General features: G+C 38.3%; 3 protein-coding genes across 8 annotated transcripts in view; 1 reads left to right on the forward strand and 2 right to left on the reverse strand.

Annotated features, from left to right (window-relative positions):
- gabrg3 (gamma-aminobutyric acid type A receptor subunit gamma3) overlaps positions 1-13,304 on the reverse strand; it is a 130,580-nt gene extending 117,276 nt beyond the window's left edge. For both annotated transcript variants that reach the window (XM_039689727.2, XM_089134259.1), the window contains exons 1-2: positions 10,012-13,304; positions 8,325-8,473 (exon numbers count right to left, since the gene is read on the reverse strand). In XM_039689727.2, the coding sequence (XP_039545661.1) occupies positions 8,325-8,473; positions 10,012-10,064 (202 nt within the window). In that variant the 5' untranslated portion in view covers positions 10,065-13,304. The remainder of the gene's footprint in view (positions 1-8,324; positions 8,474-10,011) is intronic.
- gabrb3 (gamma-aminobutyric acid type A receptor subunit beta3) overlaps positions 1-17,514 on the forward strand; it is a 184,381-nt gene that overhangs the window by 79,077 nt on the left and 87,790 nt on the right. The window lies entirely within an intron of this gene.
- The window catches only part of gabra5 (gamma-aminobutyric acid type A receptor subunit alpha5), a 43,227-nt gene continuing 39,117 nt past the window's right edge, over positions 13,405-17,514 (reverse strand). The window contains exon 10 of the mRNA XM_039689720.2: positions 13,405-15,401. Coding sequence (XP_039545654.1) covers positions 15,108-15,401 — 294 coding nt within the window. The 3' untranslated portion in view covers positions 13,405-15,107. The remainder of the gene's footprint in view (positions 15,402-17,514) is intronic.

The following is a 17,514-nucleotide window of genomic DNA, read 5'->3' on the forward strand; positions in this document are numbered from 1 at the left end:
ACGTTTTGGCCTACAAAGTGACGTCATAACTTTAGCACTCTATACTTCTGTCATGAAACTCTAGATGGCACAAGACGATTGGTCCTTAACTCAATCTGCTTACAATCGCATCATTCTAGGGTACCGTACCGCTGATAGGTTCCTGCTGTATCAGTAGTAGCCAATGAGCTTGCTACTCAACAAATACTCGGTCAGCATTTGCTATAGCAGTTTGCAGCGTGCTTTCGGAAATCAATTTCAGAATTTCAACATCTAAGATAAGTGAACAATCTGTCTTATGCTATATCACTATGCATTATTGTGTGGTCTGCCTTACAAATTCCTTATAGGAGAGGTTTAAAATCATATGACGCGTTACCAGTCCTGTTTTAATGCTTAGAGTGAACTAGTAAGGATATTACTAATTCCAGATTGCAATGCGAATATCATCAAAAGCAAAAACACGCTAGCAGATGCCGCGCTGAAGCAAAACCACAGTGCCTGGCTTAATTGAGTTGAGATGAATCATGTGTTGGCTAACGAGTTGATCATGCAATGTGAACTTTAACATTTAATATGCAAATGAAATGTATTTACAATACCAAAGAACGCAAGTAGATGCATTTACGAATAGCCCACTAGTGATAAGCCATGCACCCCAAAACAAAAGAAAATCTTAGTTTAGTGGAATGCATGCACCGCTACGTAGGCACAAATGTAGCTAACAACACACTGGTAGATAACTAGGGACACCCCTCAAAAAAAAGGGAGGGTGTGGGAGGGTGTGGGGGGGGGGGCTTACATAGGGCTACACTGCGAGCTGCTTAACTCACATTACATGTCACAAACATGTTACACGGATGCACAGAGCAGTGCACAGTGGTGGTGCAGAGTGACTTATGTGGATTAGCACCAGGACTGTGAGAAATAAGCTGCAGCTGATATACACAAGCCTTGACATCAATGGGCATGAGGAAAGAAAAAGTATGAGGGGAACAAGAATCAAAGAGAGCGAGGGATTGGTTTCTGCATTCAGAGAGGTGCTACACCTAGGCTTGTGCCTGTGGGAATCAAATCTTTTTATGGTGCTACTTTAGCACACTTATTCTGGCACACAAACTCACATGTTTTTAGTGGCTGATGATGAAACAAGAGTTGCTTTCAATGATGGCAAGAAGGGCCTAAAGGTGGAGACATGTGCTTTACCCAAGTCAGCTTTATACACTCTCACTTTACATATACATGCACATAATTTTTCTTACACTGCCACTCTTTTGCCTGAAGGCTTGTGTACAGTACCTCTCTCTCTCTCTCTCTCTCTCTTCTTCCCTCCCACATTCTGGCTCTTTGTTTATAGATCATTACTTCTTTCTCACCTCACACTGTCTCTCCGCCGCGATAAAAATCACAACATAGTAATGACCAGCCCGCCTCCCCCCGCTTTCCCACACCACCTCCACCACGCCCCCAGCTCTCTGCTGCATGGATGAATCTGGGCTAACACAAACTAGCACTTTATAATGAGTGTTCCTCCAGGGGGGGCTGGTCATGGGGCTTATTCAAAGTGAAGCGATTCTTTTCCCCTCTATTTATGCAGCACACAGAGCAGATTGTTCTAGCATGTCTGCCACTCACCATACGCCATCCACCCTATAAAGGAAAATATCATGATAGGCCAGGATTCGCTTCCTGAATTCCAATGCGCATGTGTCACATGTGCTTAATGTCCTTGATCCCTCTTACCCAGTCTTTCCTTTACCCTGGTAATAATGTCGCCCGGCTGAGGGAGGCTCAATGCACATGAAAGGCAAGCGAAGAGGGAGGCTGACCCACTTTGAAGGGTTTCCCCTACAGCTCAGCCCAAAAGAGAGCTGACACAATTGGGCCACTGTGACACTGCTACTGCTGCGACAGTTGCGTTGTCAATACCAAAAGTGCATACATACCTCACGCAGATGCACGACCCTGGAGATCAGACATATCATTTAAAGGAGCAGTTCATGAAAAATGAACAATCTGTCATGACAAATCGAAACTTTTTACAGTCCGTGATAATCAAAAATGCTATTAAAGTAGGCTATACGACTTATGTTGTATGTTAAAGGCACACTATGCAGCTCTGATGTTTTTGTGAAACAGCGACCCCTAGAGCCGCTGGGGTGTACTGGTGTTACTGCATAGTCTACTGAACTACTGATGATGGTAATAGGTTAATAACTATATGTTAAGTGTTAAACTGCTTTATAATAATAACGTTTGCTGGCTTATATTATAAATCATGTGTAAATAGCCTATAGTGTAGGACTACTGTATAATTTCATTCGTGTTTTTTGATTGTAATGTAAACATTACAAAATTTCAGATGACATCAATAAAGTTAAATGTACGTCGCATTATTCCATAACATTGGCCGTTATGATTTTTTTAGACATGATTATTACAATTTATCATAATAGTTTGCAAATTGTGCTCAATTACACTATTTACAACCTCTAGGCATATGTCCTAATAATTATGTGAGATATTGACTGTCCTCATGATAATCGCAGGAATCAACATCAACAGCGTCAAGATTTAATTGACTCCTAATCAACACAATTTGAAGGAAAGTTACAGTCGGGAAGTGCACTGTTAGTCAGATAAAGTTTAAGAACAGTACGCACGGCATAAGAGATTCGAACCAGACACAGGACTAACGTTATGTGATAAATACACATCACAACACCTGAGTTCAGCTGGAAATCTACTGTAGCTCTTGTGCCAAGCTAGGTAATAAAACATAACGATAAAAAACAAAACTAAGAGAAATGACTGTTTTTTAGGAAGTCTGCTTACAGCTCTGGTATTCGAAAGTTTACAAATAAGAGATTTATTTACAAGTCCATCAACAAGATCGCCAGGTCAGCATTGCTTACGCCAACGAGTGAAAGCTGACCGAGTGGGACTCTTGTCCGGTTTCTAGCACGGTCCGATTCTCTTTTCCTTTTTCTTGTCATTTCTGAGTCTGACCGATTTTTCTTAGATGCGCGCAAGTCGCTTTATATGTTGATGTGTGTGACGCTGTTGCCGTAAAGCATTTCGCGATTCTCGTGAGATTTGTCAGGGCTCTCAAACTTGCATTGCTGTTTTTTCGGGCGGCGTCCCCCCCAAGCTTTACTACCAGGATGATTCGCCCTACTATGAGTTTGTTTACCACCATAACGACTTTGAAGCTGTTATATTAAGGTACAAATCTTACATAGTGTGCCTTTAAAAGTCTTCTAATATACAGTGGCTTTGAGTAAGAAAATAAAATGCCTGTACAATGTGCAATATTCACTTATAGTCTTCCCCTCCAGTCAAGTGGATCCTTAATTCAGTCAAACAAACTCAATTAATGAATTAATCAGTCATATTTTGTAAACAAATCATTTTAAATCATCAGTGAATAAATACTTGCATACCCAGCATTGTTAGGTCTGTACCTAACACAAAGCTATTGTATTACAGTACTTCAGAAAATCTAAAATGTAGAGCACAAGTTGTGTTGACCACTTCAATGGTGCGGTAATGGAGCTATGAAAAATTATTTATAAATTCAATAAATTAAATTTTAATTTACAAAGAATCTTTTCATAGCTCCATTACAGCACAATTAAGGTGTGTTATATATGCAGCACCAGTATGTGTGTGTGATTCCTATATATTAGAAAAGCTAAAAAAAAAAATTAAAAAAAAAAAACCTAATTAGCCTGTTAGTAACAAACTGTTTAATATGCATCCTTCTCTTCCAAAACATATCAGTATGATTTAGTCTAATACTGTTCAATTACTTGTTGAAAAAAAGCATCTGCCCCTCACTCTAATTGCACGGCATATTAGCTTTAATGCACCAGTCGTTTTCATGCTTTTAGAACGCAGTACACTAAGAGCAGTAGCCATGTGACCCTTTTAAAAGACAACCTTGTAACTAGCTGATTGAGCTTAGCACAGATGGCACATTGAACATTGGCCAACAAAAGAAGCAAAACACAATAAATGAATGCTAAAGAGGAAGAGTACCATCTGACGCTAACACCCAGAAGTTAGGAAACCACTGGTCAATTCACTGGCAAAATGGATCCTATTAAGAAAACAAAGCTGATAAAAACAAGCTCGAAGCAACAGGTTCTTTGGACCCAACTCGCACATTTCCAGCTAATTCACATCCACAGATACGTTAACAAGCTCCATAAAACACCGCCATGTTTAAAAATGACATTAATGTACTATTAATCACAGGCATTTGGGATAATGTACTGGTCCCATAATCAAATAAAATCTTGCAGACAAGTTAGAGGACAACATCATGGAGAATCAGGAAATTGGCAGAGGTAAGTGTTTACAGAATCTCCTCCTATCGTAACACGCATAATAAGGATAGAATAGAAAAATAACCTGAGAGTCCTTTGTACAAGCACAGCAAATGGATTATTATGACAATAACAACGTACAATACACCGGTTTTCAATACAAGGGGATTTTAAACAATATGCAGATAAACAGTAAAAGAGTCTGTAGTGAACCATCACTGATTAGGGTCTTTGTTCTGTAATCTTTCATTGTTAGCATATTTCACAATACAATGTTGGTGCACGTTTGACAAATAAAACAAGGAATTTTTTCCACTTTATAGAGGACAAAGGGGAAAACAAACTGAATTTAAGTTCTATGAGTTTCTGCAATCATCTCCATGTTTTTTCCATAGAGAAAACACAATCAATATGCATCATATCTCATTGAGGCGGGTTTACTGAACAGTCGGATTTATGCACAAAATAAAAGACGATTCTACAAAGAAGATCATTTTCATGCTAATATGTTTCCAAAAATAATCAAGAAGTTCTTGAGGAATTGTTTATTTTTAAAGGGATACTCGTTTTTTTTTTTTTTTTTCATATTAAACTATGTTATTCCCTTAACTAAGACGAGTTGATGCATACCTCTCTCGTCTCAGTGCTTGCACTCAATCGCTCTGAGACACTTTGATAGCACTTAAAGGTGGAATACCTAAGATTTTATGCCGCTAGAGGGCGCTACATTCAAAACAACAACAACGGCTTTGCTTGATGACGCCGTGGAGGAACGCGGAATGACGGGAACTGTTGTTTTCAACTCCACCGTGGATAAATCAGTCAGACGGGAATCGAAAATTAGTTGTCATGGATGAGGTAAAGTTCGATTTCTATAAATGTTGCGTTTAATGACATGCTTGTTTTTCATTAAACTGAAATAATCGCAAGAAAAGTCAGGTTTAAAAGTAAATTAGTTATCACAGATGTTACTGTATGAGTCACTGGACGAAGTGACTTATTTTTGTCTCAAATCGTTGCTAATGGATCCTGACTTCGTCCTATGCTGCAATATGCATTTAGTTTTGCATTCATTTACAGAAATCAGCTGCTTGAAGCTGATGTTATTAGATTTTTCAGGTGAGATTCTCAATTCATTCAGTTAACGGATACTCTGAGGTAAAGTTTTCAGAATGCAGACTCAGCAACGATTGTATTTAATTGTACAGTACAATCACAACATAGAACAGACATTATCTTCTTTTCATGCCATTAAACATAACAATATTGCTGGCCATACACTGACGAGAAAGTGCGCGTCCGGTGTTCGACACTGTGGAGTTGTCCTAAACGTGGCGCGGCGCTTCTCGTCCAGGTTGCGACCCCCTTTACAGCCAACAGTTCACATTCCGAGAATAATTGAAAAGAATAATTGTGCTCCATTGCATAAAAAATGCGCGAAACAAGCTGACATTTTTTGCTTGATAGACGCTAACGCACAACTACAACTTCTTCATTTGTCCAGGACTACACGCAGTATGAGCGGAAATCAAGGTAATGCGGAAATGACGCGATTGACTGGCGACTCCCAGCTCACCCCTGCTCACATGCCCTGTTTCCTTGGTTAAAATCTAAATTTTTTTAGCGATTTAAACATTGTTTGAAACATTTGGAATATTGTAAGTTATCATCTTAACTAAATATATAACACTGGCCTTGTGACTTTGGGATATTTTAATGCAAAAATCGTAGGTATTCCACCTTTAACTAGCCTAGTTCATTAAATATGGGCCAAGCGGAGAAGCGACCAAACACCTCCACGGTTTCCCTATTTAAATACAGTTACTCGAGTAGTGTAACTCGACCAAGGACTGTGACGCAAAAGAAAACGTTGCGCTTTTCTAAGCGTGTAAAGTGGATAAATATATTGTATGGCGGAATACCTTGGCAGCACTTCGACTCTGCACATATAAATCTATGGAAAGTGAGAGGGGGAGAGGACTTTCCACGAGTGTTGAGATTACTGCGCCGAGTCGAAGTGCTCCCAATGTATTCCGCCATACAATATACAGTAGTTATCCACTTTACACGCTTAGAAAAGCGTGAAGTTTTTAATTTGTTTCACCTTCCTTGGTCGAGTTACACTACTCGAGTAACTGTATTTAAATAGGGAAAACGTGGAGGTGTTTGGTCGCTTCTCTGCTTGGCCCATATTAAATGAACTAGGCTAGTTAAGTGCTATCAAAGTGTCTCGCACACCAGAGACGACAGAGGTATGCATCAACTCGTCTTAGTTAAGGGAATAACATAGCTTAATATGAAAAATACGGTGGAGTATCCCTTTAAGACGTCATAAATTATCTATAATTGTGCTATTTGCAGTAATGCTAATTTGCAAACCCGCTGATTCAATGCACATGAAGCTGGACAGGCTATTTTAATACTAAAACACCGGTAAACAATTACGGTCAAGAGGATTCTATTACTTGTATTTGCACTCTAATCTTGCACTTCATAACTTGCATGCGAGAATCTGGTTCTTTGTTTTTTTTTCTAGTCACAAATATTTATAAAAAACAAAACAAAAAAATGCATTTCTCTATCTCTCTCTCTGTGCATGTGTGTGTGTTGAAACAGTCTCAACAGTTGTTGAAAGTGTATTAGAGCCTTTTTCATTGATGCACTCTGCACTTGAGTTGGCAGATCTGAGACATGCCCACCATCTATGCTTCTCAATTTCTATGGACCTCAACTGGAATCTTTGTACTTCCTTAACAGTGTCTCATGTAGGTGTCTTCATACATAGTATCACAGCCATTCAGTGGCTTCCTTGATCGTTATATAGCAGTACAGTTCTCTCCAGAAAGACGAGCTACAAAAGGGGAAAAAAAAACAAAAGCTATTTCACGGCAAGGTGGCTTTGAGGCAATATGCTTGATTTGTGTGGGTTGTTGTAGGTGTGGTGTGTGTGTGTGTGCGAGTGTGTGTAAGTCTTCCTCTTAAAAATCAGATGGTAGTATAAGAAATATAATTTGGAGACTGTCATCCATCAAACATGGGAGGTTGTTATTCTCATTGAAAAGTAACAAAAAAACATGTCGAAACGGTAAGGTTTTTGCAGGGATAGACTTTCTAAGATGCTACGAATCCAATAGGATGCAATATATCACAATGATGCCACAAAACCAATAACAGACCTGACAGATGTGTCAAGAGCGGTTGTGATGTTGTGTGGTGACATCTCAGATCGAGTACAGAATGTGCTGCTTGAATTGCAGATTGTGATTTCCTCTCATGGCACTCTATTTAGTTGCATTTACTAGAAAATAGCATCAATCTCAACCCTGAGATATGTTGTTAGTCTGAGTGAAATGACAATTTCATGTTACTGACGGAAAGCCTGAAATTTCCCGCCGGATCTATGAATCCTGCTCTCGTGGAAGCACTCTGTAAGCTAATATAACTCTCGAAATGCATGAAAATAAGCAAATATTTGAGATTGCATGCAAAAGTGGATTGTAGAGCAGTACATGAGGCTATTAAGAGTGCTGCATGGTTAAAAAAGGAAAAGGGTAGGAGAAAAACATGAAATGCCTGTATAAATAAGTAGTAAAATCACAGGAAAATATTCCACTGCTGCAGGAATTCAATTACTTAATGTAAACAATAAACCAGAAGTCTAGCTTTTGCTCACTCTCAGTGTCTCTCAAACAGTGAATACATTTGACATGTTTATTCTTACTAGTAAGGGAAATTGTGTTGCTTAGTGTAATTTGCGAATGCGACCAATTCTCTACTTTATACTTCAGTATAAAGCTAATCCACTTCACCAGTTCGCAAATAGATGAATTGTTGTGATAAACACATCAGATGGACTCAGTTTATGTATGGCATACATTTGTTTGCTTGTTATGCCTGTAAATGGAGCCTCAAGATGGGAAAGGCTGAATGTTGTAAAGCTGGGCTGATTTCAGCACCATGGACAGCTCAACATGGCTACACGCATTTCTCAATGCTCACATCTAATCCACTCACCTCCAATATCCGGACGCAGTTTTTTGTCATACTCCTTTAGTAAGTTGTTTAGTATTTGCGTTGCGTCTGTCTCATGGGTTTTGGGGGCCAACATTTGATTCACAGTAACGTCGTCATACTCATCATCCTCAGAAGCGGCTGTTTGAGAACTAAAGAAATAAAAGAAAATGCATTTCACAGATCGCCTTTAGGGTCATTCTCTTTTTGAGAGAGTACAGAGGACTGGTTAGCAATCAGACAAGAAAAAAAGAAAACAACATGGAAGTAGAAACCATTTCACAGTTGCACTAAATGACAGTTAAAGGTTGGGTTTCCCAAAGCACTCAGTAGAACTTTAGTCACACGCAGAGTAAGGATTCTAAGTCACGTTTCCCAAAATCATCATTATCCAAATGGCATGTCTCTAATCACACATAAGTCCATTACATGCCACTTAAAATGGACATTTTTTCAGCATTTTATCAGAGACCAGAGTGCTAATTAAATTATATGAATATATTTTGATCATTGCAAATCACTGTACACTATCTAAAAAGATACCAGCCTCAGAGACCTAAATTTAAATGCCAACTTTGAAGGCCTACTTTGATATGTTTAAGTAACTAATTGCAATAGAGATTATTGCTATATATTCTTCATTGTGGTATATATTTCCCAAGGAAAGCCAAGTTTAAAAAAAAAAACATAGTATTCATAGAGATAGCCTAATATAAATAATTGGCTTAATTATTGGCTTTAGTTAAATAATAATTGGCTTTAGTAAACTTAGTCATCATTTGTAAGCTGTTGTAAGTCCTCAGTGCTAAATGACTAAATGCAAATGTAAACAAAAAGATTGATTGTTTTTTAATTTAGAAATAAAATTAAATAGGCTATCAGTTCTAAAAATCAGATATCAGAATTAAAATATTAACATTATCATTAAAATAATAGGAAAACTGATCAAGGACAAACAATGTACAACCTTAACAAAGAACATTTGAGTGACTCACTCTTTCTCCTACAAGGAAAGGTTCATATCTGCTCCAGTAGCTTTCGGTGGTCTTTACAGAGACATATAGTCACAAAGACACAAGATGCACGATTCACACCTCGTGCAAATTATTCATCACAAGTTGAGCCAATTACTACCATTATAATTTCTATAATTCATTTCAGAACTTTTTTAACAACTTTCGGAACCTCGACAAAATAGCATGTAATTTTCACGCTAGGATTTGAATACAAACTTTTGGACACACGTAGGTCAGCACCTTTGGAACTGACACCTCCGGTAACGACGAACGCATGCGTTATCTCTACAGTAACCTAGGATACGACGGTAGCTAAAATTATTATTACAAGCATAATTGTCTGTCATCAGGAAACCCAAGCAAAGACCAATCTTGCAGATAACAACGGAGATGCTGTTTAAATACATGACACTGACAGTAAAGTCTTACAAAAGCTCTGAAAAAAAAAACTATGCAAATATTTAAATAAATAAAGTTGCCTATTTTGAACTTCTTAAAAAGCACAAATCAAAAGGCTTAAACTTAGGTGCTCAGTGCGTGCATCACATATTAATCGCCAGATTGGTGATATTATGTGGCATCAGGCTAGACAGAACCAATCTGCAACGGATAAACAGAATTACCCATGAACAATTAATTCATGTCAAGTCAAAGAGGATAGCAACGTCACTTACCATGCACGAAACACTGACAGAAGTAAGAAGTAGAGGAACAATTTGGTGGACATGTTTTAGGTTGACTCCGTGCAGTGTGCCACATTCAACACGGAGACTCTTCTAAGAAGAAAAAAAAATAGTGACAGAGCTGCAGCCCTTTTCTTCCAGCTTCAATTAAAACAGTGGCGAGCAGTCTATAGGTTATAGTCCAACGGGAACGGTAAGTCCTCCTCGTCTTAGTGTCCGGTGCTTAAAGTTCACTTGCATTGGCAATTAGCGAGATCAAATAATAATAGGAGAGCCCCTCCTGCTCCTTGAAGTTGCGCTGCCTTAGATTGCACCACCAGATACACATACTGACGTTCACACAGAGGCAGAGAGCACAAACTTACAAAGTGGACACATTCAAACCTCTAACGCATCCGTTAGTTTCTCCAAATTACGTCATAAAAAAAACCAAAGTCTGCTTTCCCAGACGCTTCGGTGGAACTTCAGATCATCTTCGGGTGCATCTGATATTTTCAGCGTCAGAATGCTTCGAGGAGAGACATTCAGAAGCGGCTGTTTACAGTATCAGCTAGGTAAATGATCACCGCGCGGACTATGTGTTCCAAATGAAAATTGGCGCATAATTGCTGCAATTACTTTGCATGTGCATTGATCGCAGTGCGATTAACCCGATAATAGAGCAAGATTGAGGATGCAGAAAATGTCATCATCCAATTTAGAGTCGAATTAATTATTACAGCGTCTTATTCATTGCATCGCACATGTTGGTGTTTCTGGCATAAATATAAATACAAATGCAGTTTTCTGTACTCATATTATTGCAAGTGAAATGTCATTCGTCATTCTTTATTTTAGTATCTGACTCGGATATACTGCTGCTAAATTAACCTTTAAAGCTGGAGAAATGGCTATCCATACTTTGTCCTCGCATTGTTATGTCTGAGCAGGTGCACATATGCAGTATAATATTTGAGAGACAGCGCCGACATTTATCACCACAGGCGCAGCTCAGTCGCCCACGCACTTTAGGAAAAAACAAGCCCTTTCTCTCTGGCTTTGCTGTGCGTGTTGTGAGATTTTTCCTGACTTTCTCTCTAGAAAGTTCAGTATATCTGCTACACTTAAAAAAACGCCAAAGGCAAGTCAAATTTTGATTATTTAGAAGTCTTTTATTGTGACATTCAATCAAATACTAATAAATAAATAACGAGTTCCATTAAAGCTGAAGTGTTTTTGCTCCACTGTTTTGAACAACAATTTTTAAAAATGGCGATTGTTTCAAACAGGTTTCCCCCTTCCTCGCGCACTCTCAGAACGCTTGTCGAGATCGAAAGTTTGGTAGCACCACATCAGCCTAAAATGCATTGCTTATTATTGTCTCTAAATATTGGATAAAGTATTTTAACATATAAGAAATTACACACTTCAGTTTTAATAATAATCAAACAACACGTCGAACTAAATCGCATATTTTCAAGTTCTTATGACGGTGTTGTGTCTCCCTTTTTGGGTTAGTGAGAGCATGAACTCGGCTAGTTCAAATGCATGATAGACTATCCTCTTGTGGCTGATTACAGTAATGCAGATTGGAAGTGCAGCACATAGGCTACTAAACCAAACTTAGTGGGAGAAAAAAAAACGAGTGCAGCTAACCACAAGGAAACTGACTACAATTGAAAACTTAGCAAATTATAGATGTACAATCAAAGTAGTGCCAAACCTTCTAGTGAAAACAAACACGTTTTAGACCACTTTAAATGAAAGGAAACAGATGCACAACAAAGGCCTGTAAAAGCAAAATGATTAAAATCAATTACAAAATACATTATGACAATAATGATGCAAATAATAGAGCGTACAACTGTTTTGAATACTATGCTTTTAAATTCTTGCCAGTTGTGACATCTCTATGCTTCAATTGTGGATGGTCAATGTATTATGTCACTTTCAAATTTATTCCATGCTAACAATCATGTCACTACCACTTTAAATGCTTTTCAGCTGTCATCTCTGCACAATAGATTAAATCAAAATAGTGACATAACCGAACCCTTTTTAATAAGAAAATGCATTTTCAGCTTTAGGAAATGCAATCTATGTTTTTTTTTTTTGTTTTTTTTTCTTTCTTAATAATAAAATGAAAGCAACTGGGTAGCTATCCACAATACAAACATAAATCTGTAATGACATATCTTAGTGACAGCTTCTAAACTGTACATTAGCGGAATTCCGGTCCGGCACCAGGAATAGGAATCCAGGCTCTCACTCCGCCACTCAGGGGATTAAAGGTTTAACATCCATTGGCATGCTGTGCATTATTGTGTGAGGGATGAATTCAGTATATTGGAGTGGCTTACACTTGCCTTACATGTAATAAAATGAAGTAAAGTCTTTCTGTGTGCCCCCAACAAGACTGTGACATTTCAAATGAATGACTCTGAAACAAAATAACAGCATAACATTCATGAATCTTAAGAATGGTGACAAACATGTACAGTATAGAATACACATAATTTGTATATTCTTTGTACTATGTACAGGACATCACACACTGAGCACAGCTGTCAGTGTCCAGCAATATGCTAGTAGCACTCACAATGCAAAAATGCAGTCACTTGGTTGCACTGGTCCTAGTTTAATTTGGTACTATGTAAAGAAGCACTGGTTGGAAAAAGCAACTTAAGTGAAGCTAAATCCTTCGCAAACAGATGTGGGCCAGATGTTGCCAGCACACAGGACCAGAGGAAGGATTCCGCATCCTCCCTGCTCCAGGAACTCTAGTCTTGATGTGTGCATGCTTGTGTTTGAGTGTGTGTGTAATCCATATATTATAGGGACCAAATGTCTCTACAAGTATACTAATACCAGTAAATCTTTACCTTGTGGGGACATTTTTAAGGTCCCCATGACGAAACAAGCTTATAATGAATTATTTTTTTTGACAATCTACAAATGCAGAAAGTTTTCTGTGATGGGTAGTGTAGGGGGATAGAATATACAGTTATACAGTATAAGTATAAAAGCAATAACGCTTATGGAATGTCCCCGTAATGATAGAAATACCAGTGTGTGTGTTTTGTATAATCCCAGGAGTAATCCCTGGAAGAATCCTTCTTCCAGTTACAGTGGCTTCCGCAGCAACTGTTCCATTAGGAAAACATCATGCTAAGCTTCATGTGCACAGTCTTATTGCCATGATCCTGTGAATAGCAGCCATGAACCCAATAAAGATAAAATCCCTACATGGTCCAGCACAAACGAGCAGCATTCTATCTTTGATGTAAATGAAGTCATTGTTGATATTTGTTCCTTTTAACTGAACTCATCAATGTGTGAGGTCACAAACATTCTAGGACAGTTTAATTCTAAAGTTTGCATAAGAAATGTCTTTGAACAGAGAACTTGGTCAAGAAACGTATCAGGCAGAATTTATTGCTTCAGACATGTATGCTTTGAGGAACAGCTGTACATTTCTGGAAACATCCATTGTTGTAAAAGGGCAAATTACCGACTCACTCAAACACTTTTCATGATTCATTCTCCTATAGGCCTGAGTGGCATACAGAAGAGAGGAGTTTAATGGCTCTTGTAGTTGGCCTCTTAATGAGCTACACATCATCCATTAGGTCACTTAGTTCTTTGTGCCGTTTCACTTCCATGAAACAAGTTCAGAATAGAATGATTACAGGATAAAAACCAAATCTTCCCAAGTCACATTTTCGCAGTAACAAGGCCATTGTTCTCTCCTCCATGTAATTGCCCAAGTAAGTAGCCATGCGTTTCAGTTGAAGGCCAGAAATGGCATTATGGTGTGACATTTCCATTTTAACATGCTTGACAACAGCAGGTTCAACCTTTCTACGGTTTGTTTGACCTTCTTTCTGTCTTTCTTCACATTTTGAGAGTCTGAAAAAATAGTATTCATTACTATGTAAATGTTTCTTTCATTTTGTTTTCAGAACAAACTTTTTACCTGATCATTTGATTTCACATGTCTTGGTGATGCAAAAAATATCGCTAGGTGTCAACATTAAAGGCTTTTTCTGACTCGTTCTAACCTCAAAGCCCACTGACCGATTTACAACAAAGAGAAAAGTAAGAAAATGGCTGCCACCTAAACAGCATGAAAAGCCAAATTAAAAACTATTAACTGTAAAGAAATGGCATATTCTGTCAAAGCCTACAGTATTTCACAACACAGTCTGTGTTTTCACCATCAGCAACCTAGCTCCCAATCATGTCGCTTTGGCTGCACAGAACCATTTTCAGCTCTTCCTCACTAATGTTAAGCCGCATCTACATTAAAAGCAAAGCATACACAAGCTATGTACAAATGATTTGAAAGTCTTAGCTGCAACCCGACCTTGTTCACCTTGCAGAATATCTTGGTCTTAAGTGTGAAAAGCTGCCTAAGGTGCACATTTCTATTGAGCTACTTCAAAAAAGCTTAGAAAAAAAATGACAAATGAAAGTGAAATCAGTAATTGCGGGACATTACCGAGTCCTCGTGGTATGAAGTAATCCCTCTGAAGGCAACATTTTTAGCATGGCTAAAACATAGCATAGCATCTGCCTGCCTAACACCACTGATGCTAAAGCTATTAAACATTAAGTAGAGAAGCCTCAAGTCCATTAATATAAAGCAAGGGTTTCATTATAAGCAATTACCCATTACAACATAGTAGAAAACTGTTTTTGCATAGCATTTGGCCTTGCTGTACTTCTTTTCTTAATTTTTTTTTTTTTTTTAGTCTGTGATAAATGTTGATGCCAAATGCAGTAATTTTTGTCCAGGTCCTTTGGAAAAAAAAAATTATGAAAGAAATGGTTGCTTGTATAGTGCATTGTAAGATGAATGCAATAACCAGTGGAAACCAGGGAAATATAAAATAAGAAGTCAAGGCAAATATGGCAATTATATTCCCATGCAATTTATGATATCAGGAAAGAAATGCAAGAAGAGCACTCCTCTTATAGGTTAGCGAAGTGAGAGGTGCAGTAAATGAGTGCTCGTCATGAGAATAGCATGTTGTTGAATACTGAAGAGGAGAAGAAAAAGAGGCTGTGAAGGGAATGTTGCGGTGGCGTCAGGTATTTTGCGGGGGTTAAACGGCACCTTTAATCACCGGTTCCCTGTTGAGGTATGTGGCCCAGTAGACCAAGTTAAAAGTCCCAAAGAGGACCGGGAACACTATCCGGGACATCTTGTCAATTTTGCTGACGCTGTTGTAGGTCTTTTTGGGGTCCATTGCGGGCTTGGTCTCAGCGCTCTTCAACTGAACAGTGGTGCTGTTGGAGATGGTGGAGATAGCCGCATCCTTTGTGATGTTGGGGGTGAAGTTAACTCCAGATGAGCAGGCATTGTTCGGCTTTTTGGAGAGCGCCAGTGGGTCTTTTTTCTGTGGTTGAGAAAGGTGAGGAGAAGATATTTTTAGAGTCAAGAGATTTTAAACAAGATTGTCAGTGTAAGAATGAAGCTGCTAACTATCTGTTTGCAGAAAGCCCAGATAATGAACCAGTGTGAAGGTCGTACACTTCTAATTAAAGGTGGAAAAACAGCCAGGGTTAACAGAAATCTGACTCAGAACATTAAACAATGGCCTCTGCAAGGCCAGCAGAAGAAGTGAATTAATAAAGCAACAGTATAATAATGGAGCAGTCAAGACTGCTACCAAGAGTATGTGCAAGTGACTTCGAGGCAGTTTTAAAGTAAAATGCCAGTTAGTTTATCACAGTAATCTTCTGTTCTCAATCAGTGAGACATTGGGCAAATATTCATCTAGAGAAGTTATCATGCTTTCACGCATTTTTTTTCTCCACAATTACTATAATTACTTTAGATTGAAGAGAGGATGTGGTTCCAGCTCTAAAAATCCTGCTGTACTGCATATATCCAGTACTTTCAGGTGGGAAGAAGTAATTTGTCACCATGCCAGTGGACAAAAGTATTGAGTTGCTTATAGAAAGCCCATTTAATTGATTGTAAATTGATTGTAATCTAGTTTACAATACATGAACTGGATCAAATTGGAAAAATCCATTCTCGAGTGGTCACAGCAGTTAACAGCTCACTGGAAAGAAAGATTTTCATTGAATAACTTTGTTGAATAATTTTGTTGAATAACAACAAAATTGCTATAAATAATTCAGAACACGCATATACACTACATAAACACACCACCATTCATTAAAGGTAGAGTAAGCAATTTTTAAAAAAACGTTGAATACTGTTGATGTGTGAAATCAACCTAAACAAACCCACCCCTGCTCTTCATTACTTCACTTTACAGCCCGCACACAACCGCCTTGCTCCGAGCTGGTCTCGAAACCCGATCGCCAGCATGCGAGACAGGTGCTAACAAGGACATTAAACACCAGCTTCTCTATTCTGGTGTGACTAGCTGGCCTCAGTTGCACACACAATGCAAGACTGGATGTCTATTTATCATAGCAGTATTTCTTAAAATCTCCCTCTTGCTCACTCTTTCTCCTCCATCATCATATGCCCCCTAATGCTGATTGGCTACACGTTTATTGTGGTGCTCGGTCAGACCAACTTTCCAACAGCGTTTTTTTGAAAAACCGACACCTGATTTTGTTAAAAGTTATTATAGGTATCTATGTGGTTTTATATAGTTATGGTTTCATTTTTTTGTTTGTTGCCAAATTGGTTTGGAACAATTGTTGAATAAACAATTAAACTGTCAGTTAAACAGATAGGCAGGCATAATTTGTCAGTTTTACTGATAAATGAGACAGCATTGACTTGGAATGAAGTTGATTCAATATAAAAATTAAACAAAAATAAAAAATAGCTTAGATGTAGTAAACTCGTTTAGCCGTATTGCTGTAGCTTAGCTTGCTAAATTTCCCAAGGTGGTAGCTTCAGTGTAGTGAAGCGTCATTTCATGTACAGTAACTGCTAGTTTATCTCACTACATTTTCCAAGTAGCTTGCACAACACTGGATCTAACCGATGTATTTGGATTTATAAGTTCACAGAGATATTTTGGAGTTGATCCGTTCAGAGCTTTAAAAACAAAAGTACAAGTAAAATATTAAAGGTCCCCTGACATGAAATTTTCACTTTCTAAGGTTTTTTAACAATAATATTAGTTCCCCTAGCCTGTATTTGGTTCCCTCGTGTCTAGAATTTTCAATCGGTGTAAACCGAGCTTTGGCTATTTTTCTCTTTTCTGCAGCTCAGACGAGCTGATCTTGAATCTCCTCGTTATTACGTTATAACGAGGAAAGGTTACCTCCCAAGAGAAATAGCTTTGAGATTTGAGTTTTTCCTCGAGAGATATCATGGCTTGCAAACGAGCGAAGCATGGCAGTTGATCAGTGTTCGGATATACAAATTGAACACAAAAGTATTTTTTAGTTCCTTCATCCGAGCCTCTGAAGAAACAATGGATTAATTTTATTTTCTCTGGAAATGCGCCATCAACACTTCCCAAAGTTTTGTATGGTCCAAACATTTCACCAACGGCTGTTTCCTCACCTCGATGA

This window comes from Pimephales promelas, chromosome 8 (genome assembly GCF_988280905.1).
Source record: "Pimephales promelas chromosome 8, fPimPro1.hap1.1, whole genome shotgun sequence".
NCBI lineage: Eukaryota > Metazoa > Chordata > Actinopteri > Cypriniformes > Leuciscidae > Pimephales > Pimephales promelas.